Here is a 27,206-nt window from a genome sequence, read left to right on the forward strand (position 1 = left end):
ATCTCAGAATAAAGATGTTTTTTAGTGGTAATTTATTACAATACAACACTTTTGGAACCTGCTACCTCTCTATTACATGACAGATAACATTCTGCACAAGCGAGACACACATAAATGGTGATTGCAACTGATTTTCCACCTCCTGGAACAGTGAGGGTTACAGAAAAATACTGTAGCAAGACTAGTCAGAGTATTTTTAGGCTAATGACTCAAACAGATATTGAGCACCAGTACAATTTGTTTACGCATTGTACAAATTTATGTGTATTTCTTGCACAGAAAGCTTTGCACCTTAAGGTATTACATTATTTTAATAATCATAATCCTGCAGTGCCCTGGCTCTGTATCTCATGTTTCCAGTTTTCATGGTGTTCGAATGCTTGTGGGGCAGAATTTGTTAACTCTTACTTTGGTTGCTGTGGCCTGTAAGGCTTCGCAGGTCACATTGCAGTAATATAATGACACAATTTGATACCACTTGCTCTGCTTTACTTCTGAAACGGCCATAGTAGGACAGGTCAAAGGGTCTTCCTGGCAGGTTGGTCTGAACAGGACTGTAACACCTGTTCTCACCTGGAACCCTTTTTCCAGCTTGAGCCCTCTTATATTTGGACTAATTTTCACTGAAGAACTGTTTTCTGTTTACATATTTTTTTAAATGTAGTATGAAACATCTGAAGTCAGTTAACTGCCTTAGTGAGAGCAGAGGGATCTCCTTATATTTGTAATGTTGGTGGGATGCACGTTTAATCAACTGGAGAGGCTTCAGTATCTGTCTGTTTGTATACGAGAAAGGATTTGCTTTTAGGCTTTCCAATCTGGGCAGAGTCTTTAAAAGTCCTCTAAGACTAGCTGAGAGAATCTTTTCATGGTTTAAAACACTCAGCAAAGGAAACCAAACAAGCTTCAAACTAATTCTCTGCAGTCAGTGGTCCTGGCTATAACCAGCAACTCCTTGTCTTCAGTTGTCAGGAAATATTTATGAGTTCACTGTGCTCTGTGAGTGCCTTCTGAGGTCTGCATGTCCTCATTAATTCTTCTGACCACAGGCTCATCACTCGTCTCTTGTGTCATGTAGAGCTTCACTTAACTCTTTTTAACTCACTTAATGTAATCTATATTTCAGCCATTTGTTATATCAAAAGTGATTATAGTATTGTACAGCTGGATCGTCTGTGTGGGAGAAAGGAATTAAGGCAGGCTGTGCGTTACACCTATCTTGACAAGCATCTTAGAATACCATGCAGTAACCTCCACAAACTATTATGTTTTAGTATTAAAAGCTGTTTGCCTCATGTTTTACTTCCTTGTCTCCGAGATTTCTTAAGGAACTCCATTTGTGCATTTGTTCCATTTCTTCCTTATAGGTCTATTAATTAATTGTACATCTTGCTAGTGTTAGTAATTTGATTTATTATTTTTAATATGTCAATCCTCAGTTTTTATATTGCGTTTAAAAGAAAGAAGATTGTGTTTTACTTCTTTTAATTGCATTGCTCTTACAGGAAATCTATTAGTAGCAGCTTAAAAGGAAATGCTTCCAATAACTGGCACATTCTCTTTCCATTAGAGATTAACCATTCCAAGCAGTTGTCCCAGGAGTTTCGCAGAACTGATGCACCAGTGTTGGGATGCGGATTCAAAGGTAATTTAATTTGTGTTTAATTTCTGCATCACAATCCCCTGCCTTGTTTTGCTAAATGTGTTAGCATTTCTTTGGGGGACAAGTCTGAGCTAACACCGTTGATGCATGCTAATAGACACGTTTCTTCACAAAGGTAGCTGGGCTGTCTTTTTTTTTAATGGGTTTCTATATTTATACCTAAATGCCTCTCTTTCCTTTTTAATCAAGAGTTGTTATGCTACTAGCTTACCTGACTACTAAAGACAATGACAGTAAACAGGGTGGGATGGTAAGAATGTAGCCATTTTGGAACAAGTGAAAAATGGTTCTCTTCTATTTTCTTTCAGTAGTCAAAATCTAATCTTTCTTGGATGTATGTGAGCATCATGTATGAAATATCTATTTCAAGGTCCAATTTTGATGCTTTCTGTGTGTTGAAAACATGTAAAGAATAAGGTAATCCATAAAATGTGGGTAGGAACAGCAGCAACACATTCTAAATTAACATTAAACCTTTCCTAAACTTTTCCCTTAGGACTTTGAATGATGAGCTTTATAATGATTATACTGTAATAATATAATAATAGAAATATGGTAGTATACTGTTGAACCATGAAAACAGAATAAAAATACAGGTTAAAGAGCCAAACCGTTACCACTATTAATCTTCCCCTACAAGAATAAAGTAAAAGAGAAATTAAAGAGAGCATTTAGTCAGTAAAAGCTTTTGAAGATTTATGGGACTTACCTTTTTCAAATAGACGCTGCTACCATCCTGTTGTACATAAAACTGGCTGGAAAGAGCCTGTGGGCATACTAGCTTTATTGCCACGGATTAGCATACATTTCCTTTGCCTATGAAGGTATTTGAGAGAGGGAAGGATGTTTAAGGAAAAGAAATTAAATGCTCTTTTTCTGAAGTCCAAGCACGAGGAAGAACTTTGTTCCTTTAAAGTCAGGAGAAAGTTAGCTACTACTTCATAGGGACCAAGATTAATCCCAAAACAAATTATAGCGCTTAGGTGCTCTAAAGCTAGAACTTGTTATCAGAGGGTAGCCATAGAAGAACAACATGAGAAAGATTTCCCTTCTTGCTCTCTCTCTCACGCTCTCTCTCTCTCTCTAAGCAAGGAGTTGCTTTCCTACAGAATGGATCTGGAAGGCTGAGATCCATCACCAACACGTGGTTTCCACGTGAACACACATTTAAATGCCATTCCCTTAATACCTCCCTCCTTATCCTCTCTGCAGAAGGGAGGGGAGAAAAATGTTTTGAGTCTACAAGTAGACCGTTCAAGTTCTAGGCCAGGAATTACAGAAGAGCACTTTCTAGTGGTAACTACATATATTTAATAACTACTTCCAAGGATCAGCATCACTACCAAATGCCACAGAATAAGAATTGTTGAAGCTTCTTTTCTGTAATTGCAGCACATACTAGATCAGCTTGCTCTCTGCCTTGCTCTAGCCACATATATGTGTCCAGAAGGCTGTTGCTGTTTTTCAAGGAGAGGGAGGGATCTGCATGTTGTAAAAGAGGGATGCCCAATCATCAGGCTGAGTTCTGTCTGCAAAAGCAATTCACCTGGGTTTAGGCTGGCTCCTGCGAGCGTTGTTCCTACAGTCGTGTCTGATGTGCGCAAAGAGTGAATCTCATGTTAGATGGTTTTTTCTGACAGTCTGCTCTTTGCAACTTTTTTCATGTAGCTTCTCTTCTGTTTGGCAATTATAAATGCTTTGTTCACATGACTGAAATGGAGTAATCCCTGGTCACAGTTTGGGCATGTGACTGATTTAATCAGTCACGTGTTGGGAAAGGTTCACTACTTACAGCTCTCAGAATGCCTTGATAAAAGGCTGTGTGGCCTGCATGAGCCAAAAGATGGAGCACACTCCTCTAAAATACTGCTCTCTGTAACGTTCCCTTTTCGCTAGGATTAGCTTTAGAAAATCAGAGGGTTGATGCATGAACAAGTTACTGAAGGTCAAGCAGGGGTGACCCTGAGGATGTCAGCTGCTCAAAAGCAATTGCTAACATGCATACTTTCAGCCTGCAGAAAGCATAAGGTATCTTTAGGTGGTTTACCCCTGAGAAAAGAGGGATGCGCGTTTGCTGTGGGGCTAAGGAATACACTTGGAGAGCTGCTGCATAGCAGCTGGAGCATCAGACACTGCTCAGACCATAACTTCCTCATGGCCATGGACAGAGTTATTAACTTTGCTTTGAATTCTTAACAATTTCTTCATACGTCGAGAAAAATGTCTGTAGTGGATTGCTCCATGTGATATTTGTACCGGTATTCTTTACACAGTTTAAACTGTGCTAGTTGAAACAAATAGTCCCTAGTGGGCTCGAAGTGTTTTACTAAAATGTTAATTGCTAACTATTTTAAGTCAGTAATTATTAAAGAACGATCTCTGTGGTAACTAAATATCTTAAATAACTACTTCGACGTGTTAAAATCCCTACCAAACAAGCTGCTTTTGCTTGGGTACTAGATAATTGTACAAACAAGGTTGCTTATCACTGATGCCTTTTGTTACTGGGGATACTTGCTTTTAGAACAGAAGTGATTGAAGGAACAGATGAAATGCGAAAAAAACCAGTTTATCCCCATTTTAACCTTAAAGAGGTTTATAAATTACTGAATATTTTAATGGAAATCAGAAACCTGGGAGCAGAGAAGCAGCAAGAAAAGAAACCCATGTGGATTAAATATCCTGGTTTTATGCAGGCCTGTTTAGTAAGAAATACTGAGTGGAAGGAAACAGTGAAAACATGAGCCAGAATTATTTCTAGAGGAGCATATATTTTAAAGATTTTTTTGTATGAGACATCACAGATATAAAGGGAAACAATTTTCAAAGGCAACTCATGCCTTGATATTTTAAGAATCTCGTATAAGTACTGACTTGAGATGCCTGACTTTCTAGAAAGTGATAAGTAGTCATCCACTGAAAATAAGATATTAAAATAAAACAAACAAAAAAAAAAAGGCAGCTCAGCTTGGGCTCCCAATTTCAACAGTCACTTCTTTCCAGCTTTAACCAAGTTATCAGTCTGCACTTTGAGTGCATTTATTAAATCTGAAATTATCCTTGCCTAGGGGAAAGAAACTAACGAAACCCACATGACAATGTAGGCTTGTGCCTTCCTGTCAGCTTTGCCTCTGGGGAAAGCCGGTACCTGTAAATCTGGCAGGGTAGCTGGTGACTGTTCACAGAAATTGCACAGCCAGAGATGTACAGGCTTTGTCAGTACTGTGTGACTGTCCATTTGTTCCAGCTCTAGTTGCGCAACTCAACAGCTCCTTTGCGTTTAGCATAGGACCCAAAGCGTGTGCGTCGCTGCTCCTCCCAGTCAGTCAGTGTTGTCACCTGCCCTTAGTAAAAGCCCTGTTTGCTGTTGTTCTCTTCACTCCAGTTACCCCGGGCTGACTGTGCTCACTTAGTGTCAGCCCTGCCAGGTACTTCCCAGTATACCGCTAAGAAAGGAAGAGGAAGCAAAACTCATGGAAGTGTCTTGTAAAAGAATCCTAAATAAACCATGAAATATTGTAATTAATGCAGCATGGGGATGCTTGCCCTTCATCTCTTCCTGAAAATGGAATTGGTTTAGTATAGTTAGGAGGCTCTTGAATCCTCTCAACAGTTCACACCCACTGGGGTGGTTACAAGAGATGCAGCTGTAGTAACAAGGGTGTCAGGGCTGTTGGAAGGTTCTCCTGCCCCAAAACTGCACCAGAGTTGTCTGTCCTGGTTGGTGCCAGGGATGAGTTTCGTGCTCTGTACGCCTGGCGCAGCACGCTCCCTGACTGGGGAGGTTTGTGCTCTTCCAGGACATGTTCAGAGGGTCTGCTCAACTGTGGCAGGTCCAGCAGCATCGTGCGTGTAGGGGGAGGACTGCTGCCTCCCCCAGCGCCCCTGTAAATGCAGGGTGACCCTGGTGGGTTTCCACACTGGGACTAGATCAACAAGTGTGAGCAATGTGCTGCTGAACAGGCACCTGCTGCCATGCTGCTTGGTGAGCCCGCGTTGCCGCTCGGGGACACTGGGCTGGGGGCCAAATTGCATAAGCACGTGGTGGCTGGGGCAAGTGCTGTCTGTTGCAAAGAAAATCCGCATAGCTCATCCAACTGCCCGTTGCCTGAAATCAAGGAGATGGACCAAAAAATGACAGACAAAGCCTCCAGTTACAGCCAAATAGTGCAGCATTACAGTATAAGAGAGCTTGTCTTTTTTTTTTGTTATGCATTTGACACTTTTTCATGCTGTTTGACATTTAAAATAAAGAAATTGTCTTTCTTTTATAATGTGGAAATCACTTGGATCTTCCTGGGAGAGACACCTCAGCATTGTTCCTAATTGTTTTTGTGCTCCCAAATTAAAATGCACGTTTTAATTGCGGCATCTGTAATTTTAGCAGAAATGGTATAATTACAGGCGTGATAGAGAGAGAATGTGCATCATCCCCTTATTATGTCTCTACATTTTGTTTCAACCTTTTGTCTCAACCTTGTCTGGGGTCTGTCAAACAGACTAACAGAGTCAGCACTCTTTCAAGAAACACATTTAACTGTGGCTTTTTCAGTTTTCAGTTATTATCCTACTTCATAGCTTCCTTTTGGGACTAAGCAGAAAGTAGAAAATACAGAGAAGTTTTAACGGCTCTCCGTGACTAGTGAGCACGGTGGGTGCTGGATGGAGAGCCCTGGAACAAAAAGTTCAATAAATAAGCCCAGGACAGAAGTGCACAGACACTGCTGACATGAGCTTGGCTGCCAGGCGAGGCATCTTCGCCTAGCCTCAGCCTTCACTTCCTCCCTGCTTGCTCCTTAGGTAGCCAAGGGAAAGATTTTCCTGGAAAGTCTATCCCATTTTTGATGGGCAGCTAAATAGCTTGTTCACATGTTAAAGAGTTTGGATTACTACCTGTAAAAGGCCATCTGTCTAATGGGTCCAGCCTTCTGGTTTTGTCAGTATTTTTCTTCTTAGCTTGAGGAAAACTTTAGAATTAAAAGAATCTTGATGGTTATTGATGCTCCTAATATTGTTTAATGCTCTTACTGAGTACCAAAATGTTTTATTCGTAGATCTGGGAGACTAAACTAAGGCTTGAGTCCTACTAGCTTATGTGACTCTTCCCAAACTGACCTTTTCTTGAATGGGAAGAACAAAAAAAAAAATTTACGAATTTACTGTCCTCTTGTAGCATGCTGTGTTCAGAAGCAGCATCCCAATTTATGTTGCTTGCAGTCCTTCAATTGAAAAATTCCTGCAAATAATTTTACACAGTAGTAGTTGTATATGAATGCAAATAGTGTGGTTTGGTTTGGTTTAGATGGTGTGGGTTTTTGTTGTTTCTTTTTTTTCTTCCCCCCTCAGAAAAGGCCATCTTTCAAGCAGATCATTTCAATCCTGGAATCTATGTCAAATGACAGCAACCTTCCAGACCAGTGTAACTCATTCCTGCATAACAAGGCAGAGTGGAGGTAAGTTTCCTTCCTCCCAAGATGAAATGATGTGGTTTTCCTTTGAAATGGTGAGTCCATATTCTTCAGAAAGACATCAGACTCCGATGACATATTGGTAGAAAATATCTGTGCTTGAGGTATTTTTAGAACGTAACTTACCTTGTTTTTCAGGAATGCCCAGAATGTTGTGAAACTTGTATTTGGAGCCAATACACTTAGCTGTACCCTATATTTATTATTACACTGGTTTAGGTATCATGATATTTATGGTTTTGTGATTCACATCTTAAAACCAGTTATGCGTTTTCAGTCAATAGTGTGAGGGCAAAACAGCTTAGGTATAGGTATGTTTGATGCAATTTTCATAGAAAGTGTATAGGTGTATATTTAGAAAAGAAAGAAAAGGATAAAGGGCATAAAATATTTTCAAATCATGTCTCCATTTGTCTTCACTTATACGTGTTCTGCCATTTTTTGTGCAGTCTCTCCTTTGTATTGCTTTTGTGTCCGTGCATTCATTCAGCATATGTCCAGGCCAGCCCTGTTTCTGCGTAGCGCACCAGCATTGCCTGCGCATATGATTTTTACCTATTGCCAATGGTAATTTTTATTCATAAGTGACTATAAATGGAGATGAGATTTGAGAAAATTTTATTACATGACACAGTTTTACAGTAAAACTTTCGGCCTATTTTCTGTATATGCCAACACTTTACAAAAAACCTGCCCCTGAAGCTTATTTGTCAGTTAGAAAGCTCGCTGCTTCACAGTACATCCTTCCGTGTGGAAAAGAAAATTGAAAACAGATCTGCACAGGCAGAAGATTTTTACCAGGCAATCGTGCCTCAGTCTATGTTAAGAGGCATTGGCCCCGCTCCAGGTAAGCGGGGAGCAGAAATACTAAAAGATTCCCTGCCTGCCAAAGAAACCTGGAGCAGGGGTGGGGAAGAGCACATGGAAAGGTGGCTTGTGTCAAAGGCACCCGCATTTCCTCCGCGGGCTTCCACGGAAAATCAGGACCTGTAGGGTTTTTTTTTTTTAATCGGGAGAGTGGAAAAAGTGAGCTGGCGATGGGCGCTCCCCCGGTCACATGGTGGGAATATAAATAGCCCGGGCCGGGGCCGGGGCCGGGGCCGGGGCCGCTGCTGCTCCCGCTCCCGCCCTGACTCAGCAGCGCGGCGGCGGCAGCGCGCGGCCTCGGGGAGCGGCGGCGGCCACGCGCCACCTGCTGGCGGCAGCGCCCACCTGCGCCTCGCGCCGGCGGCGGGGGCCGGCGTGGCGGGAGGCGCCGCTTGCCGCCGCCGCAGCCGCCCCTCGCACCTTGCTCAGCGCTCCCCCCTGCCAGTACCCGGCTCTCAAATCGCGGGCAAATATTTTATCCCGGGCGCCCTCTCGCCCCCGAGATCTGTGTGCTAAGGCTCGGGACAAACGTCAAGCTTTCAAGGAATAAAAACGTTATTTCTTGGCCACCGTTATTTTTGCAGACTCTGGACGTTGTTCTGTGGTTTTGGTAGCAGACAGAACAAGGAGGGTTGGAAGAAAACTGCCCCTCAGAAAGGGGATTCTTATACACCTCTGTATAGAAAAATATTTAATTAAAAGATGAGCAAGCACTCAAATCCCTTTAGGAAAAAACAAATGACTCCTTAAATCTTGCCATTATAGTAGACTAACAGCTGTGCTAGTTGATGTTTGGTGGCATTAAACTTCTTTTACTAAATTGCTTCATTTCTTGGAGTGTGTCTCTGGCAGCCGAGTATTTCTTGCAAATTTTATTTTGATGGACCTAAATTGCTCAGATGAGGAATGGCTAACAAGGTGTTAATGAAAAGCCATGTAGAAACAAAAAGTTCTTTGGCACTGTCAGGTCATGGAAAAGCTTCTTACCATGGAGACTTTTGTTAAAGGTAAATTTGGCTTTTTTTATTTCTTTTTTTTAAGAATAAATAACTTGGAGACAAGGAAATGTGGGAGAGAAAATAAAAATTCATGATGGGGCATGATTTGCCTGAAAGCAAAGGTGATTTCTGAATTAAGCCAAAATGAAAACGCGAAGTGCAGAAAGAGCACAAGTCATGAGGGGACTTGCTCAGACGCTGGGTAAGAGGGGTGGTCTCTTACCTGAATTCCAGTAACAGCTGCCTTCCCTGATGCAAAAGCTATGTCTGTATGGAGACACTCACAAAGGCTAAGCCAAATTAACAAAGTATGTAAAAAATACGCAAGTTAAAAGTAGATGAAAGGCTTATATGCATAAAGTGACCCCAAGGGATAAACTAAAACAGAATAAGACCATTTCTGAGAACAGCTGCACAGAAGTTCAAGATGTTTTAACTTCTTCATTTAAAAAATCTTTGCTTTTACTCATTGGTTTATTTTTTTTACATTTTTTTTTTTATCCCATAGTGATTTGCAAAGAGATAGTTGAACTAGCAATAGGGAAAGAATGAGATGCGTTACCAAGAAATAGGGAATTTTAATGAAGCCTGGCTATCAGAGCCCTGGAGAAGGGTAGGCTTGGGAAAAGTGAAGGTTACCCTTGTTCCTTTGAGGGACCTCCAAATTAGTCATCCAGATACTGCACTTTCACAGGGATACTGCACTTATCAAAGCAAATCAAAGCTCAGACAAGCTGGATTAAATTTTTTCCCACTCAAAAAAAAAAAAAAAAAAAAAAGGCGAGGTGAGGTTCTTTTTGCATAGAGATGTGCAAAAAATGCATCTGTAACAGCGAGTAACCAGGGTCTTCAATGTCGCTGGCTGGCTGGTGTGCAAACAGAGAGTGGGCTGAGTGTATACATGATAGACAGAGGTGATAAGATAAATGATATTTTGACCTATCTTTAATGTGATCTTATTTGCAGCATTTACTGGTCTTGATGTTTATATTAAGAATACATTTTAATCTGCCTGTTCTATCGTTTCCTTAAAATAGTTCAGTATCTTATTTCCTAACTGTTCTTCCCTTCACTTTTTTTATTATTTAATTGAAGAGGGGCATTGTCTTATGACAAAGTTGCACAGGTCTGCCTAATGTTTAAGTTCGCATTCTGTGGTCTTTTTGGAGCTCTCTCTCAAGTCACTTCCATTACAGTAGGAAAAATTTACTGTTGAAGTAATGATGTTCCAATTCAGTGAGAGATCACATTTGTCTGCATTTAGTCATATATACTAACTGCATTTCTCCTTCCATCCTCCCCCCACAAGCGGCTGTTCTAATGATTAAAATAGTCTATTAGTGATACTTATATTAGTGTATGAGTAGCAATTCAAGACATATAAACAAATGTCAGTCATTGTTTTCAATCTCTGTTTATCATTGTAGTTTCTAATAATACAGGATATGATCTTCAGTGTCACAGAATGAGATTATTCTAGAAAAGCTAGTCAGCTCAGACTGCAGAACTACAGAAGCAAACAAATCCACATGCCCTACCATGTATAATGTTTCAAGCTGCTTCATTTATGAAGTAAGACTCATTAACTGGGCAATGTACAGTAGCTTTCTCTGTAATTACACAGTTTTATTATACAGTGGAATTATTTTTCAGAATGCAACTGTTTTCACAGACTGACCTTTTATTATAAGAGAAGTTTCTGTCTAATGAAGAGAGGTAATTACAGCACAAAATAGACTTTTGACATATAGAAAGCTATTGTTATCAGGACTTTCCTAGTGCAGGATGTTATTTAAAAGAGAACTTAATTTACATATTTTAAAAATTATAGAGTTGCGTATAAGTAGCAGTGATGTTGAGAGACAAACTAAGAAAAGCAGCACTTGCGACTATCCTCAAATTGCTCTTTAATTCCCACAGTAGACTGCATAGTGTATGTTGCAAATGACAGAAAAGGTTTATGATAGGGAAATAAATATTTGGAGAGGAGTCACTTTCTGATCTTCTGTCCAGTGCCTTTTAGTTTTGTTCCTTTATTGTCTCTTTATTAGCATGTGTGTCCACTTTCCATCTAGCACAGAGATCAGCCTTGACCTTTGCTTGCCTAAATATGAGAGAGAATTTTGCTTGAAATCTGAAGCATAATAATTGTGAGGGGCATTTGTTCTGACCACCACGTCGAACAGCTCACTCAGCAGGATTTAAGTGTGATAAATGCCCTTGCCCCAGGTGGCTGATTTTTGCAGTAGAATTAAGTGTGGTGGTAGAGGTTGCAGTAGAGTTTGCTGCTTATTCCAGCTCTGAATCCTTTCACTGTACTTTGTAAGCATTATTGTCTGTCAGAGATGTCGTATTAAGATAAGAAATCTAAGATTTGGAATATTTAAATTATTTCATTTACTTAAATAGGCTGTTTGGGTATGCATTTTCCCATGTTGAGAGCTGGAACTCCTTTAGATTGGTACCGGAGAAGAGTTCAATCATTCCATGCTCGGACAGGAGATTTACAGGAAGAAATAATTCTCCTTTTTTTTTTCTTCCCCTGCCTGCCCCCCACCCCTCCAGGAAATTACAACTAACTCTGTTAGTCCTTTTATTTTCTTTTTTAGAACATCAGAAGGAGCAGATTTTGTTTGCAGTGTGTTTAAAAAGTGAAAACTTTCTGAAAGTTTGAGCAGAAGATTTGGCATTGCAGAGTCCCAATAGCTATCTTCAGACCTCTATTAAGGTTCTCTGCCTCCTCTAGGAGGAAAATGGAATGCTGTGATTGATTATTCCCACAATGTGAACAGGAAACAGTTGAAGTAATAGTCAGGACACAGGTGGCAGGCAGTGCAGTGTCTCCCAAACAGTCACAGAAATGGTTTGTTAAATGCAAATACCACCTGTGATACAAATTGGAGGTTTTTCTTTGGTTATTGCACAAGCGAAACTGTGGCTGAATTTAGTTACGGAATTATTTTTCTGAACCTTCTAGTATACACCCGTGCAATTGTAGTGCAAAACTTGTTAAACTGTTTTCCAAGAGTAGTTCAGTTCATGTGTTTAAAAGGTACTGTCCATCAGAAAGCATGTCAAAGGAAACCACTTTAAGGGGTGATGTACATGCAGTGCAACCCAATAAAGATGGTGTATGAAGTACTGCCTTCACTTCCTGCCTTTCTTATTTTTCACACCTTTTGCATGTATGGTGAGAAGCAGAGAAAAGTAAACCAAATTATTAATGGTTCCTAACTTGAGAAGCTTGTATTTGTAACCATTTGCAGGGCCGGGTCATATCATTCTTGCTTTTATGTCTTCACCTAGAGAAACAGGAACATAAGGGGGAAAAACACCCCAGCGCTGGTTCTGTGTATTTTGAGTATAAGTCCAAATAATATTTATAGCCAAGTTATAAACCCAGGCAAATGGGCTTCTCAGACTGCCCGTATAGTGTTGCTAATGATTGTCCCATTACCAGTTCTTAATGCAGTTTCTTTATGGATAAGATCATGTTGCATGATGTTGAGGGAAAAGACAGCATTTTAGTTTTTAAAATGTTGATATGATATGGCATTTTACTCTTTTCAGTGTTATTTTTCTTCAACTGAAGGTATTATGGTTATTCTCAAATATAAACGTGGCCAGTTGTTCTCAAAGCTCTGAAAGGCTTTGCATTTGGTAATTAAACGAACTCCTTAAGTCAGTATTGTACTTTTCAGCCTTTCACATTTAATTAACATTCAAGTGGGAATTATGAACAATTTATATCTGTCAGGAAAAGACAAGACGTAACAAATTGTCTCTGTGCAGATGTGAAATTGAGGCAACCTTAGAGAGACTAAAGAAACTGGAGCGTGATCTGAGCTTTAAAGAGCAGGAACTAAAGGAACGGGAGCGACGTTTGAGGATGTGGGAGCAGAAGTTAACCGAACAGTCCAATACTCCTGTAAGTAGACAATAATTCAACTTTTCATCTTTCTTCAGAAAGTATTTGGAGCTTTGTCTATGTAAATCTAAAGACACACCAAGGAAATAGTACCCATTTTCTTCAGTTGTCCTTTGGCCCAATTAAAGTCTATTTTATTACATCACTGCAAATAACTATACTATTTTTTGAAATTCATCTAATATATTAGGTATCAGATATTGCTGATAGTTCATATTGTGCCATGGGCACTTAAGCAGTTTCCCATTGATTTAATTAGAGTTCTCAGCTTTAAAAGTTGATTGCATTCAATAAATTCATTTTTCAACTAGAAAGTTGTTGATTTTAATGGATGCAGGGTTTGGTCTTAAATGTAAGAATTGCTTGTTTCTTGCAGAAGGCTGGAAAAACCTATGTAGTTTTTTTTATTATTATTCTGTTCTTTTTCTTTGAGAAGAAGCAAATTCCCATTCTGTGAAAAAGGGGGTCAAAATCTGAAGTGTTAATTTAGGCCTTTGCTCATTATAGTTAACATGCTTGTACTGGCCAGTTATTAGCTGTTAGGATTGCCATATTTCTATTAATAAATTGAACAACAAAAATTCTTTGGATTATCTGGAATTCCTGAATGAAATATGATGCACTTGACTACTGATTGGCAGAGGGAGGACCACAGGGTGAGTGCATGGCTAGACATACTACAACAGAATTGTCGTTAGGAAAAATACCGCATTGCCTACTTGTTTTTAAAGCACTAGCCAAAACAAATACCAAATTGAGATTGCAGTAGCATATGATTTTTCTTATGCACAATTTTATCCTACTTATAACCTTGATTCCAGCCAGACCCATTTACATACCACTTGTTTTTAAGGCATAGCTTATTGCTATTGTTTGAATGAAGATACAGTCATGTTCCAGCTGTGAACATGCAGTAGTGAAATAATGAAGAATTAATGTTTTCCTGTGTGCAGATACTGTATGTTCTCGGTAGATATCTGTATGCCTGCTTTAACGCTTGCAAACTTCCAGTAACTGAGCTGTGGGCCATCATCTATCCTGAGCACAGCATGAGACACAGCCTTAATGAGCAAACCTCTTCACGAGCAAGGCCCTAGGGTTTTTTATGCTGTACTTGCTTATGACTTCTACTTTTCACTTAGAGCTGGCATTGCTGAAAGAATAAAGCATTGTGCTAAGGCCTATTGTGCTAAGCATGAACTATCTTTCTGCATAACATTAACCCAACTCTCCTATTGCATTTAAATGCAATTTCTTCTAATAGAGAAATATAGGTTTGTTTTTTCCATAGATCTTTAGTCAACCGTTGCACAGAATGGTTTTTAAAAAAACCCTTTTGTTGGAAAAAAATTGACATACTGGCAAAAATTGGCTTGTTCAAGCAGGATTGGTTATTTCAGTGCAAATGAAGTTCTGCAAGGCACTGGTTACAAACGCAACTATATTTTAACTTCATAGCTGTAAATCATTTGCAAAATATCCATGGGCATTCTGTTTGCAAGCTGTAATCTTTGGAGTCAAGTGTCTCCCTCCTTCCCTTGGTATGTCTGCTCAGCAGTATCAAAGTAGAGGATTGCAACAGGGAGGTGCACTGATCAATTTCAAGCTACTTTGGCTGTAAAAACAGTAGTAAAGATATGACAACCAGAGCTAATAACACAGTTTAGGGTACACACTAGGCTTATACCTGGTTCTTAACCAGCACTAGGCCTTGTGTCCTGTCATCCCTGCTCCATGCTCTGCAGTCACTTCTTAGTTTTGCTCTGCAGCAAAGACTGGAGAACAAGGAAGCTGCTCTGCTGTTTGATTCTCTATTGTTTTAGGGTTGGTAGAAGCTTCATCCTGCATGGAAGGTAGCTATGAGTGGCAGCTCCTACTCCAAAGAATAAAGTATAGCTTTACACACATCAGCATGAGAGAAGGATGAGGCCAGTCTTTAGAAACACTTCAGTTAAAGCAGTGTTTCTCCCTGCTCTTGTTTTGACCCTGTTTCTGCTGTGTCTTATACAATAGACACCTTTGAGTCTGATCTCTGCAAATTCCCTTTGTGTAGATTTCCAAGAGCCTCTTGCACAAGGGAATCTGGAGCCTTTTGGAGGAGTAAAATAAATCAACAGTTGTAGTGAAATGGGAGACTTCTTTTGAGAGAGGGCCTGACTCTTAAGAAGGGAGTGTATGTAGCTAAGCTGAAGCTCGTATTTAGAGGAAGACAGTGAGCAAGGCATGAAATCCAGATATTCACCTGTGGTGCCATGCACCTGCAGGTGGTCATTTAAGAACAGTGGCTTGTATACAGATTGGGGATCCCAGCAATCTATAAAAGTTTCTTCATGATAGTTATATGCAATGTGACACCAAAGGCAGGTCCTGTTGCAAAGAGCTCCGAAGTTCTCCAGATAATGAGGTGGCAAGATATGAATGAAGTAGGGTGATTATGACTCGCAAAATGAGCGACAGTAATGGCTCATTCGCAGCTCACCCACTGCCAGGCATTGCACAAACACTGACCCAGAAACGTGTTTTAGAGGAAGGCTGTTTTGCAGCTTTGCTGATTTTTATAGGGAATTCAGGGCATGCTTTTCCATGGATCTAAAGTGACTAAAACTCCAGTAGCTGGCAGCAGGACTACCTGGCACTGAATCATGTGTGCTGGGCATCTCATTTCTGTGGCTAGATCTTGTTTTTAAAATATTCTTTCTCTTCATCAGTAGGAGCTTTTGGTGCCCTTGATCCTTGAGTAGTGCTCTGCTGATGGTATAATCGTTTTTTCCTGTGCAGCCAGGTGTACAGAAGCTTAGCTGAAGGTTCTTTTGTCAGTTAGACATAGGATGCATGAAAAGTATTCAGGGCATCCCATTTCCCCAACTTCTGAATTTTATTTTCATTTCTTAAACCATGATCACTAACTTTTGTTAACCACAATGCAAATAGAAAGCCTATGTAAGTAGGGAAAACTCGAGAGGAATAAAAAACAGATATTGTCTCTTAATGTTAGACAATCTGTCAGTGTAAGTGGTTTTGCCAAGAAATGGGCACTCTTTGAGCAGCCTGGCCATGAAGCCCCCTGTGTTACAGACCAGGGAATCACCGTAATCACCCCTGTAACCTGTTGTGACCAACTGCCATTGACTCAGTTTTCTGATTAGGTTAAAAATTCATTTTGGGGAGGTAGTTTTGCAGACAGCTTTGGAAAGAAAGGCAAATTCAAGTGTTCACACACAGCTCCTTTGCTGTTGCTTTTATAGGTAGTTTAATTTGGGATGAAACTCCTGAGACTTTACTCCCTGTGGAGAACAGGCAAGCATGTCACAGAGGTTACTAGCCTGGCCACTCTGAAGAGGCGTTAATCATTATTTAATGATTGGAGCTGGAGAGGGCATGTTTCTTTTGTTACTGCAAACAGACTGTGTCAGGAAAACGCTATTATCTGTAGGTGTAGATTAAATGAGTAGAGATTTAATATGATGTGCATCCAAATGGCAGATATCTAGAATTTAAAAAAAAAAAAAAAAAGGCAACCAGGCTGAAGAACCTGACCAGCTGACCAAACAGCCCCTCTTCCTCTGTCTGCTCCTTCTTGGGACAGCTTCCAGAAGCAAGGTGCTGGTGCGGGCTGGAGGCCGGTTCCATGTCCTTTGCATTGGTGAGAGGCTTGTTTCTGATTGTGGCCGTCGCAGGGTGACCCTTTCCTCTCCTGAGCATACGCTCAAACCCAGTCTTTGCACAAATAATACTGCTGCTATTATTTCTGATATTTAGAGGGCTGCTACTTCTGCACTGAACTTTGGGAGCTTGTTTGGGTTCTCTGACCTTAATGTGATATATTCTTCAATCCTGAAACGTTCAATTAAGCAACTTACTCAGACTTCTGTTGTACCTACACTGCCTTGGGAGCCAGTCCACCTGGCTGGGAAATGTCACATTCTGTTTTACGCTGTACAAAATGAAGGATTGAAGAGTTTGAACCTTCTTTTGTCATGAAAGCTCTGCTACCTGTGGTTCTTGCCTTGCGACTCAGTGATTTTGCACTTCCATTTAAGAGCAATGACCCCAGAATGAAGCTGTCTGGTTTAATGAATTCTTACTTGATCTCTGTGTTTAGATTCACTAATCATTGTGCTTTCTGTTGATTGCCAACTAATCTGGTGGTGTCTTTCTCCTTGATTTTTAAATTGGTTCTAACTTTCACTTTTGCTCTGTCCTTTCCTCCTTTAAATAGTTTTTCTTACCTCTTGCTGCAAGAATGTCTGAGGAGTCTTACTTTGAATCTAAAACAGAGGAGTCAAACAGTGCAGAGATGTCATGTCAGATCACAGCAGCAAGTAACGGGGAGGTAGCTGGCATGAACCAAAGTCTGAAGGCCTTGATGATGACGGGCTTTGGGGATATCTTCTCTCTGAACCAAGCAGGATCTGTCCTGCACTCTGGAATGCAGATAAACATGCAAGCCAAAAAGAATTCTTCTAAAACCACCTCTATGAGAAAAGGAAAGAAAATCAACATGGCTTTGGGTTTCAGTGAATTCGACTGGTCAGATGACGATGATGATGATGATTTTGATGACACAGATGATAGCAGCGAATGAAATAATTTATAGAATTAACCCTGAAATCGGTTTTAGCAAAGTGAAACAATAAAGTGTTAGAACAAGAATCCTGTCAGTTTGGTCTGTTTAAATCCTGTAAAAGAAAGAAAGGAGAGAGAGAGAAAAAAAAAAAACCAAAAAGCAACAACAAAAACATTTTCCAGGCTGAGCATGTTTGTGTGTACAAAGACATGTTGTTTTTGTTTAGATTGCGCTGACTTATTTCTGCTTTGATGAAATTTGGAACTAAACTTTCCAAACTAATTGAGATTATTATTAAGAACTGTGATTATATCTATAATTCTTGATGCCTGATTACAGAAACTATGGCTTGATAAACTTCAGATCTGAAAACATTGGGGGAAACTTCAATGCCTTTAATGCCATTAATGTACTTCAAATTTTTCTTTTGTGTTTTTGTCATTTCCCTTACCCCTTTAATTGTCAGTCATATGAATATACTTGTACTTCCAGATTTGCTATTCTTTACAATCGGTTCTTTCTTACTGTTGTAGTGAAGGGGTTTGCTGTGTTTCTAATTTAAAACCTTTTTCAAGGCAGCATTGTGGGAAGTCACAAATATGTTTCGAGGAAGAGAAGCTTGGTTGAGGGGAAGAGAGGGGTTAGTTAAATACACAGTTTAAAAACTGAATAGCAGCAGAATCTAGATAAACCCTATCAGTAGATGATTTGTATAAATGTTCCTTTTTCCCCTCACGTGTATATACATGTGTATGTAATTCACTCTAGCAAAGTGAACTGCAATCAGACCTCTGCATCTATTATCAGATATTGTGATCCAGAAGCTAATTTTCTGTTATGTTGATGTAAATCCAGGAAGCCTCATTAACTTTGATGGACTTATTCTTGTACCTGAGAGTGAAAATCTGTGTAAGTAAATTTTGATCCTGTTGCATCCCCTAAACCATGTGTGTTACCCTTATGAAAGGACAAAGAGAAGCCACAGTGACATTTCAGCTTGGGCCCTACTACTGTGGCTTATGCGAAATTCTCTGTGAAGGCGGTAATGTGAAGACTATTTACTAGTCTCTGCGTACCTGTTTTTTGCAGCTAAATCACTTTTAAAGTATTGCCACTGCTGTTATGACTTACCATAAAACTCAGTGTGTAACAATCTGCTGCAATAATTGCCTGCCAGGCACTTGTGTTGAGAGCAGCGAGTATGTTTCTCCTGATGACCCCTTTAGTGGTGATGCAGAAGGAGGGAGGGAAACCAGTGCGAACACAAATGCAGGTTAGAAAGGAGGATGTAAAATATTTGCCCAAGGAAGAAGGGCAGTATTTCAAAAGAAAAAGATTACTGTCTAGTTCAGCTATAGTGGGAATAAGCCATCAAAATTCCATTCTCAATTACTGGAGAGGTTTCTTTTATAAAACTTCTGTTTTTGAGTGGCTTCTTTAATTATAGGCTTGCCTGTTACACAGCTCTAACCTACATATTATGGTGAGTGTTTTTGTAGATAGCTTAGAGAAAAATGGATACATTAGATAACAGCAGGCCTGAAATCATTACACGTTCACTCAACAAAAGAGAAAGTTCTTTGAAGGAGTTTTTCTAGAGTGACGAGTGGGTACCTCTTTGGGTTGTGAGAGAGAATTGTTTTATCCTTAAGCATCGGCACTGGTCTGGTAACCTGCAAGGCAGCGAGTGCTGCGCTTCGAGCTGGCCTACTCCACTCAGTTTGCGTAGGATTAGACCCTCCAAGATGCTTAATTTCTAATTTCTGTAGGATGTAATTCCACTGTCTTCATAACAGCTGCAAATCTATTGGCTTGAAGTTAACCCTCTTGTATCAGGAAGCTTTTCTCATGACAGAATTATAATTTAAATGAGTTTACAGAGTACCCCAAGGAGAAACTTGCTCCTTCGGCACAGGTAGGGATGGCTTCTTCATTCCATCAAAGCAACCTGATTTTAGGGAGAAAAAGGGACATTGAAGGGCAAATAACTAAATGGAAATAAGAGCAAATATGCTGTTTAGAGTGCAGATTTGTAGTATTTTTGTAAGTCTACGCCTGCGAACACTGACAGCAATGATACTTTGCACCCAGGAAAATTTGATGGGTTTGTGTAATCTAATATATGCACTTTAGATCTTAAGATGTATGTCATTGTGCATAAGTTACTGTACCACATAAGCAGTGTAGGGTTGTACGGCTTTAACTGAAAGGGAAATTTGGCTTGAAAATTTAGTATTCAAACCCCCCTACCCTCCCCCACCCCTCCCCACCTTCCCCAAAATAAAGAATTCTATCCCTAGCATTGATGTTTTGCACTTCTTTAACATCTGACAATCTCAGAGCACTTCGTGCATGTTTATATTTGCATGGGTTTGAATTTGTAAATCCACTCCTTAATCTTTACAGAAGTAAAAATAGTCCTTAAGTACTATGACAGAGGGTTTCATAGTTGCAAAATCACAGGATTTACGTCTCTCTCCAAGGTTTTGTGCTTACCCAGGTGTGTAATATAATCAGAATTTGGTACCATGCTTTTGGGAATTTCTGCTATCTTCTTAGTTCCAGTATTTTTTTAATGAAACAAAGATGGATTTTTTTTTTTCCCCCTTCCCCTTTTTCCACATACATTATTTGTCAAAGCAAATTAATCTATATTAAGGGAAAATTTAAACTCTTGTAAAACTTACCTGTGTTCAAAGTAGCAAAGGTGGTCTCTGAATTGTAGAGGTGATAACATGACAAACTTTTCTGATGCAGTTCCCATGAGATAGTGTTATACTTAGTATATTGGCTATGCTTATTAAACAAATAATGGTATTGATTGCATTTTTACTTCCCTGTGATGACTTTCATACCAGATGTCTCCAGTTTACAAGCTAAAAATCATATGTGAGGATCAAGCTGTGTTGTTTCTGCCTCTGATATGCTTCTCACTCAATAAAGGTTTTGAAAGTGGCTCTGGTGGGCAGGTATGTTGGTTGGAGGTGGTCAGAGTATTTCATCTTCCACACTTGATTTTGCTCTGCAGTGCAACCTAGTCTGTCTTCTACCTGTATCATCACCAGGGTGTATGTGTATATATGTTTATGTATATATCTCCCCAATGGTCTACAGCCACATAGAGTGTCAGCTTTTGAAAGCATTAACCAAACCCAGAAGGTGTTTCTCCAGCTGCTCTGGGCTGTGAGCAAAGCCACCAAAAGCCTTTCCATGCCTCGTACACCTCTCAGCTCACTAGTTCCCACCAGGCCTCTTGGGATCCCAGTTTTCTGTGGCTTCCATAAAGCCTTGGAGGTATCTACAGTAAAATAATATTGCTGCATTTGACAGAGGGGAAGGGTAAGAACATCTCACTTTTCCCAAGCTGTTGTATTGCCAACGTTGACCTCAATGGGTAAATGGCCCAAGAGAAGAATGGTGAGGATCAGCTTTTGGCTTGCTTAAAGATAGAGGGTGAGCTGGGACCAAGACAGGATGTCCAGCTCCCAACTCCCTTTCTTTTCCTTCACCAGTGGGGAAAAAAATGGAAGGGGGAATTAATAGAGGAAAACTTTTGATCTAGTAATTTTTGTGACCATCACACCACTAATTCCTTGGAGTAGCAAGTGTCCTAAAGTATGGTGTGTAGGTGTGCTGCTTCCCCAGCCTCTATATGGGAAGGGCTTCCAGGAGGTGAAGTCTGGCGTAGCAGTCTGTCACACAGTCATGTTCTTGACTTGTCATTTGGTTATTTTTCCAGCAGTTTTGTTAAATGTTGATTCCCTTTTCTTCTGGCTTTTAAAGGTGTTATTCTGAGTTAAATATTTGATGCAATAATGATTTATATTGCTATCAGCAGTAGCAGTAAATCCATAGTGTACATATAGCTATTAAAGATTCAGCAGTGTTACTGTGTGTCTTTAATACTGTAGTTCCTTTTTCTGTAATCAGGCAGCTTTTACAGGTTTTTAATAAGACCTCTAACTTGATGGAGCTTTTAACTACAGCCCTAGGTAGAACGTTCAGGTAGAAAAATAAGTTCATTTAGTAATTTTCACAGCCCTTATAAATGCACTGGTAGGAATCTGGAGGAGAGACCTTTCCCTTTTCCCCCAGAATTCAACTTAGTGTACACTGTAAAATCTGCACAGAGATTTCTGATGTGTGAAGATTTAATTCTAAAACTGTAGAACCAACAACTTCAAACATTTTATATTGTGTGCTAAATATTCATATGCCTTTTAAAGTCAGATATAGTCCACTGCATTTCTTGCTTTTGCACTACTGAAGAAGTTTTGTACTGAATACTAGGAGTCAATGCTACTTACACTTCAAGTGTGAACCGATAAAATTTGAATAGAAAATATTTTCACAGTGTTAGAAAACTTCATTCTTCCCTTCTGAAAAACAAAGCTGAGCGTAATGCTTGTGCAAAAACTCTTGTGCTGTAAACTGAATATCATTTGTGTGGAACATGCAATGTTACACTTCCGTGTGGTAAAACCTTGCAGCGTCAGTTATACTCTTTATTGCACTTGACATATGATGTCTTGTTTTATTCACACTGTGGATTTGATTTTTCCAGTGTAAAGCCAAAGCAAACAAACAAAAAGAAATCATGCAATGTATTTGATTTCCTCAATTGGTGTCATAAACTTTATTCTGATGTGAACTTTTTCCTTTGCTTCTCTTTGTTCCAAACCTCTATTTTGCAATAAACATTTTGACAGTAAATTTTATGCATTTGTGTCCCTGTGTAAAATGCTGGTGTTTCAAGAGGTTACTTATTGTCTGCTGGTTTAAGTAACTTTTTGTATTACTCACTGTGTGACAGTTCTCCTTTATTCTCCCATTTATTTATTTTTTTAAAATTGAAACAATACAGAACATATTCTGCCACTTGTTATATTTAAACATGGGAAAAGCTGACAAAAATCTATTGTGCAACTAAAAATGTAATATTGGGCGTCTGCAGTAAATGATCCAGTTCTACAAATTATTGTACCAGGCCCACGGCACCAGCTGGTTTGACTATAAGTCATGCAAAAGGCATGACCCGCTGCCTTCCTGAGGATGTTTACAATAGCCGCTTGCCCTCCCTTGTGCTCAGGCATTGTCCCCAGCACTACTTTTGCCCCACAGTGTCCTGCCCAGGTTGTGGGTAGCTGTTAGCATAGGGAATGCCTGAGTAACAGCAGGTATGTTGAGAAGATTTTCTGGAAGTGTGGTGTAGTAGAGAGAAAAAGCCAGGATGGTCTTTTTCTCTGGCAGACACATCTTCCCTTCTGCCACTTCACCCTAATTCCTTTGGCTCCATCCCCTGTGGGGAGATAGTGGGCAAAGGGATGGGTTTGAGTGTCCACTAGGTCCTTCTCACTAAGGTGGCTTCAGCTGGTCTCAGGGATGGTTTGTGCCCAATAAGGTTTGGCTGAGACATTGTTGGAGGAGGAGGAAGAGGATCTGAAGAATCCTCAAAGTGGGGTAGGCAGCAAAAAGTCATAGTTAGAGGCAGAAGTCAAGGGATGTCAAGCAGTCACAAATCCTTCAGTGGGAGTTTTGTGTGGATGCTGCAATGGGTGTTTCACAGTGAAGGCTGACAGTTGCGGGCGGATTACACTAGACCCTGATCTCCTGCCTGGAGAGCCAGGGAAGTGCTCAGGCACATAATGGACAACTCTGCCCTGGGGCTCGGTGTTCAGCTGGAGGCAGGCACGGGTGAGTGCCTGCCAGGGAGGGGGGACATGCTTGGCCGGGGCAGGGGTGGGGGGGAGAAGCTGGAGGGCTGGTGGGTGGCAGGGCTCTCTGGAGGAGGTAACAACGCCTTGGTGGCTAACTGATCTGAGTCTCTAGTAAGTCGATGTTATCTACATTGAATAAGTTTGCAAGTACATCATGGTATTGAGCCTTTGGGAGACACTGACAGTCCAAATACACACCAACCAATGTTAACCCTTTAGCTGGATAAAAATGCCAAGAAGGTGAAGCTTGGGATACCATATGCTTGAAGTGAGTAAAATGGCAATCAGTATTATAGTGATGCCTTCTCCTGTGTCAGTTTTCAAATAATTCCAGAATTTCACTTAACGCAGCCATTCTCCTGTGCATTCTCCGTGGTTTCCTTGCGCTTGAAGAGCTAACACCATCTTGCATACAGCAAAGTGTGCCCTGCATGGGCTGCAGCACTGGAGGAGGCTTGGAAGTGCTGGACTTGCCCAGCTTCAGGAGAGCAGTTACAAAGTGTTGGCAGAAACCAAGAGAGACTTGTCTATTCAGGAAGACTAGCCACAGTGGCCTGACTCCAAATTCTGCTTTCACTGCTGCTCAGTGACAGTTTTCCTTCCTTTTGCAGAAAATACGCATCGTTCGGCAGAGAGTCGTAATCACAGTGTTACTTCCATTGCAGAAATCAGGTGGTACCAAAGCCATAGCAAAAGCAAAAGCCTTCCCATAGTGTCAGAGCTGAGACGAGATGCAGCTAGAGGGTCCCTCACCATTGGACGGTTTACTTTTACTTCCTAAATTGTTTCTATTGGAGACCTGCTGATAATTTTATCTACCTAAAGAGATGGGATCGATTTAGCACTGCCACCATGCTGTTGCAGACAGCCCATGGTCAATGTCAATCCAAGGGTTTAGTATGTCAGTATGAGAGTTGCAGCCTCAAGTCCTGCCCTTTGCAGGGGAAAAGGAACCAATTAATAATCGGCCACCAGAGTAAAACTTGGGTGGAGGGGAGAAAAATGGTCAGACAGTTTTCTTTTCAATTCGTATCTCTCACACAGTTGCTGCCCTCCTTTGATATTTGTGCATGGACGGAAGAAGATGTGGTGAGTATTTTGTGTTGATGTGGCCAGTGTTGCGCTGCTGGAGGTCTCTAACAGATTGCAGTGGGTATGGAGGGAGGGAAAGCCGGATCAGAGCATCTAGGTGAGACTTTACTGCTATTCATTTGGTGAAACTTGTGTCCCAGAAAGGCTTTAAAATGACCATGAGTAAATTAAGAACTTGAGCAACCTTCACAAAAGTCACTTTCTCCAATACCCAGAAAATAATCTGTGCTGGGAGCTGTCAGCAGCCAGGAGGATATTCCTGAATGATCATTTAAGGTGGAAGTGCCCAAGACATGTCCTGGGCAGGACAAAACAGGTTTGAAGGTTTTATCCCACTGTGCCACTAGGATGGCAATTAACTGAAAATTATGGGGTTTTTAAAGGGGTGTGGAATCTCTCTTTCATATAAAATACTGGCATTGAGCATTTTTAACCTCTTTATTCAGTTAAAAGGCTAAACAAGAAACATCAATGATTTATCTCTAGCATAGTCATGTGTCATAGTGATTTTAATGTCCTGTCTAGCACCCTCCTCCTGTGTTGTGCACCATGGGGTTTAGCTAATGTTTACCGAAGGACTGTCTAGAAAGCCAGTGCAAAACCCATGATAGCCCACCCTGGCTCCTTAACATCAGCACTTTTAGCATGTGACAGATCATTAAGCTGCTTTGGTCATTTCTGTTGTTTTTCATAATAAACTGAGGAAGGTGGCTGAAAAATAGGAGGCAGTTTTAAAAAGCTAATTAAAAGTAATCACTTGCATTGGTGAATCTTGAGTTCTTTAACCCAAAGTTAGAAATATTTTTAAATTTTGTTTTAAAAAAGAGTTATTACTTGCAAACTCCAAATAACTGTAATATAAAATTGTGATAATGTGAACTTCAAGACTGATTCCTCTTTTTTGCAGTTTTTCTGGATGCAGCAACTTACTAGAAAAGGTAAAAGCTATTTATACGTATCTTCATATTCACATTTATGAATATATATACATTTGCTCATCTTTTTTTCCCTCCAATAAAGCCACCCTGTGGATTTCTGAATAACCTCTCTTATCTTAAGGTGATGCTTCTGGTGAAATGAGCGTATATGCTAGCTTGTTTAAGGAACATCATATCACTGGGAAACGATTGCTTCTTCTAGAAGAGGAGGATTTAAAGGACATGGGAATTGTTTCCAGAGGCCACATCATCCATTTAAAGGTATTTAACAGCATATGTTGAATGTTGCAACAGGTTATACTGTGAAGATTAAGAAGGGTTTTCAGTAGTATTAACACCAAAAAAAGTTATAAAGTTAAATAGAGAACATATTTGAATAAAAAAACCCCAGAGTTACAGGTTCTAGATCCATACGGGATCTAGAACCCAAAGGAACCTGAGCATTTTATGAGGCAGGAAAATGCGCTGCAGTCTTTATATTCCTCTGCAGTTCTTGGTTTTCTTGTGGGCTGGACTGTCAATACTGCTAAAGATTTGCCTAGGAGGGCCATTCTCCCGGCAGAAAGCTTTGGGTATCTTCAGAGAGAGTTTTTCCCCAAAGGTGTCTCTTTAGTTGAGGGAGGAGCACATATGAAAACAGTTATTTGAACTGAAATCTCTGAAATTTTCAACTTTCACGTCTCACCTATAGCTTAAAACATACTTTGACTAAGAAAACTCTGCTAGAAAACTTTAAAGCTGGTTGACAGCCAGGTTGCTTTGCTCTTAAAGCTTTGTTTCACAGCATTTTAAATATCTAATGTTTGTAATGAGTTAGGAAAATCATAGTCTGGAAAACGTAAGCATGACAGCAGTAATAGTATTAATACTGTAGCCACAGGAGAGAGTTCAGCTTCCTGGCAGTCAGCTTTGGAAAAGGATTTCTTTAAAAGCAGCGTCTATAATTCCGTTAGGTTTCAATGATTTTATACCACAATTTACTAGTAAAGAGATACTTGTATCCTAATTGCTAGTCCTGCAAATTTAGCTTCCTAAGTCACACAGATTTATTCCCCTTTTGCTTATCAGCCATTTTTCCATGCCACCTGCCATTACTGATGTATTTCATTTGTATTTCCTACAGGGAAAATTATTCAAACTTAATAAAGTTGATAATGCCCAAAACGAAAGATTTCAGCTTCCTGGGTAGACTGAGTGTAAATAAAAACAACTAAAACAACCCCCCAAACATCTCTTTCTCTGATTAAGCAGATCTGATTCTGACTGCAAAATGGGGCCAATCTACCAGGGCAGTTTCCAGAACAGAGCTGTATTTTAAACTCTTCTACATGCCCTATTGTATTCATAATGGAAAGCACCATGCACATGGAATTGCGCTGGTTTTCATGCTGATAACTGCAGTATGAGACACTGAATAACTCTCATCTAATATTGTTGATTTGTTTTATTTTTTTCTAGACTGCTATTGAGAAGTTAACCCATGACTACCTAAATCTGTTTCATTTTCCACCATTAATTAAGGCAAGTCTCATTGCTTCTTATGTTGGTATGAATATTTTTCTATTCTCGTGTCTCAACTTTTCTACTGTTCGTGGGAGGGCAAAGCAGCGGTTCCTACAGAGAGTTGTGACGAATGCGGAGGGTCAACAGCAGCAATGGGTCACATCAGAACGAGTAATAGGATAATAAAAGTTGTTTTCAAGGGGGCTCTAAGATTTTTATCATGGAACCGGTACTATTAAATTAAAAGACTACTGGTTGTGATTCCTTTGATCAGAAATTACTCTTAAGAGCCATTCCTTTGAACCGGTGCCACCAGCTGCTCACCACTGAAGAACGGCAGACCTCTGGCCAAGAATGAGCCCATCATTCCTCAGTTTGTTAATGTTGCAGGAGAGAAGGATGATTTATAATGTCTGGTCACCCTTGTGTTAACCTGTTGGTTTTCTGATATCAGTAACAAGAGCC

At 40.1% G+C, this 27,206-nt stretch overlaps 1 protein-coding gene across 6 annotated transcripts in view; it reads left to right on the forward strand.

The window, feature by feature from the left end:
- Nucleotides 1-27,206, forward strand: part of MAP3K20 (mitogen-activated protein kinase kinase kinase 20) — a 93,298-nt gene that overhangs the window by 45,943 nt on the left and 20,149 nt on the right. For 3 of the 6 annotated variants that reach the window (XM_075093473.1, XM_075093471.1, XM_075093472.1), the window contains 7 exons: nucleotides 1,571-1,645; nucleotides 7,010-7,116; nucleotides 12,789-12,924; nucleotides 24,253-24,297; nucleotides 25,208-25,238; nucleotides 25,360-25,499; nucleotides 26,697-26,759. In XM_075093473.1, the coding sequence (XP_074949574.1) occupies nucleotides 1,571-1,645; nucleotides 7,010-7,116; nucleotides 12,789-12,924; nucleotides 24,253-24,297; nucleotides 25,208-25,238; nucleotides 25,360-25,499; nucleotides 26,697-26,759 (597 nt within the window). Of the gene's footprint in view, nucleotides 1-1,570; nucleotides 1,646-7,009; nucleotides 7,117-12,788; nucleotides 12,925-17,143; nucleotides 19,780-24,252; nucleotides 24,298-25,207; nucleotides 25,239-25,359; nucleotides 25,500-26,696; nucleotides 26,760-27,206 lie in introns of those variants that run through there. The other 3 variants (XM_075093474.1, XM_075093475.1, XM_075093476.1) reach the window with 1 other exon arrangement.

Source organism: Phalacrocorax aristotelis, chromosome 5 (assembly GCF_949628215.1).
Source record: "Phalacrocorax aristotelis chromosome 5, bGulAri2.1, whole genome shotgun sequence".
NCBI classification, from domain to species: Eukaryota; Metazoa; Chordata; class Aves; order Suliformes; family Phalacrocoracidae; genus Phalacrocorax; species Phalacrocorax aristotelis.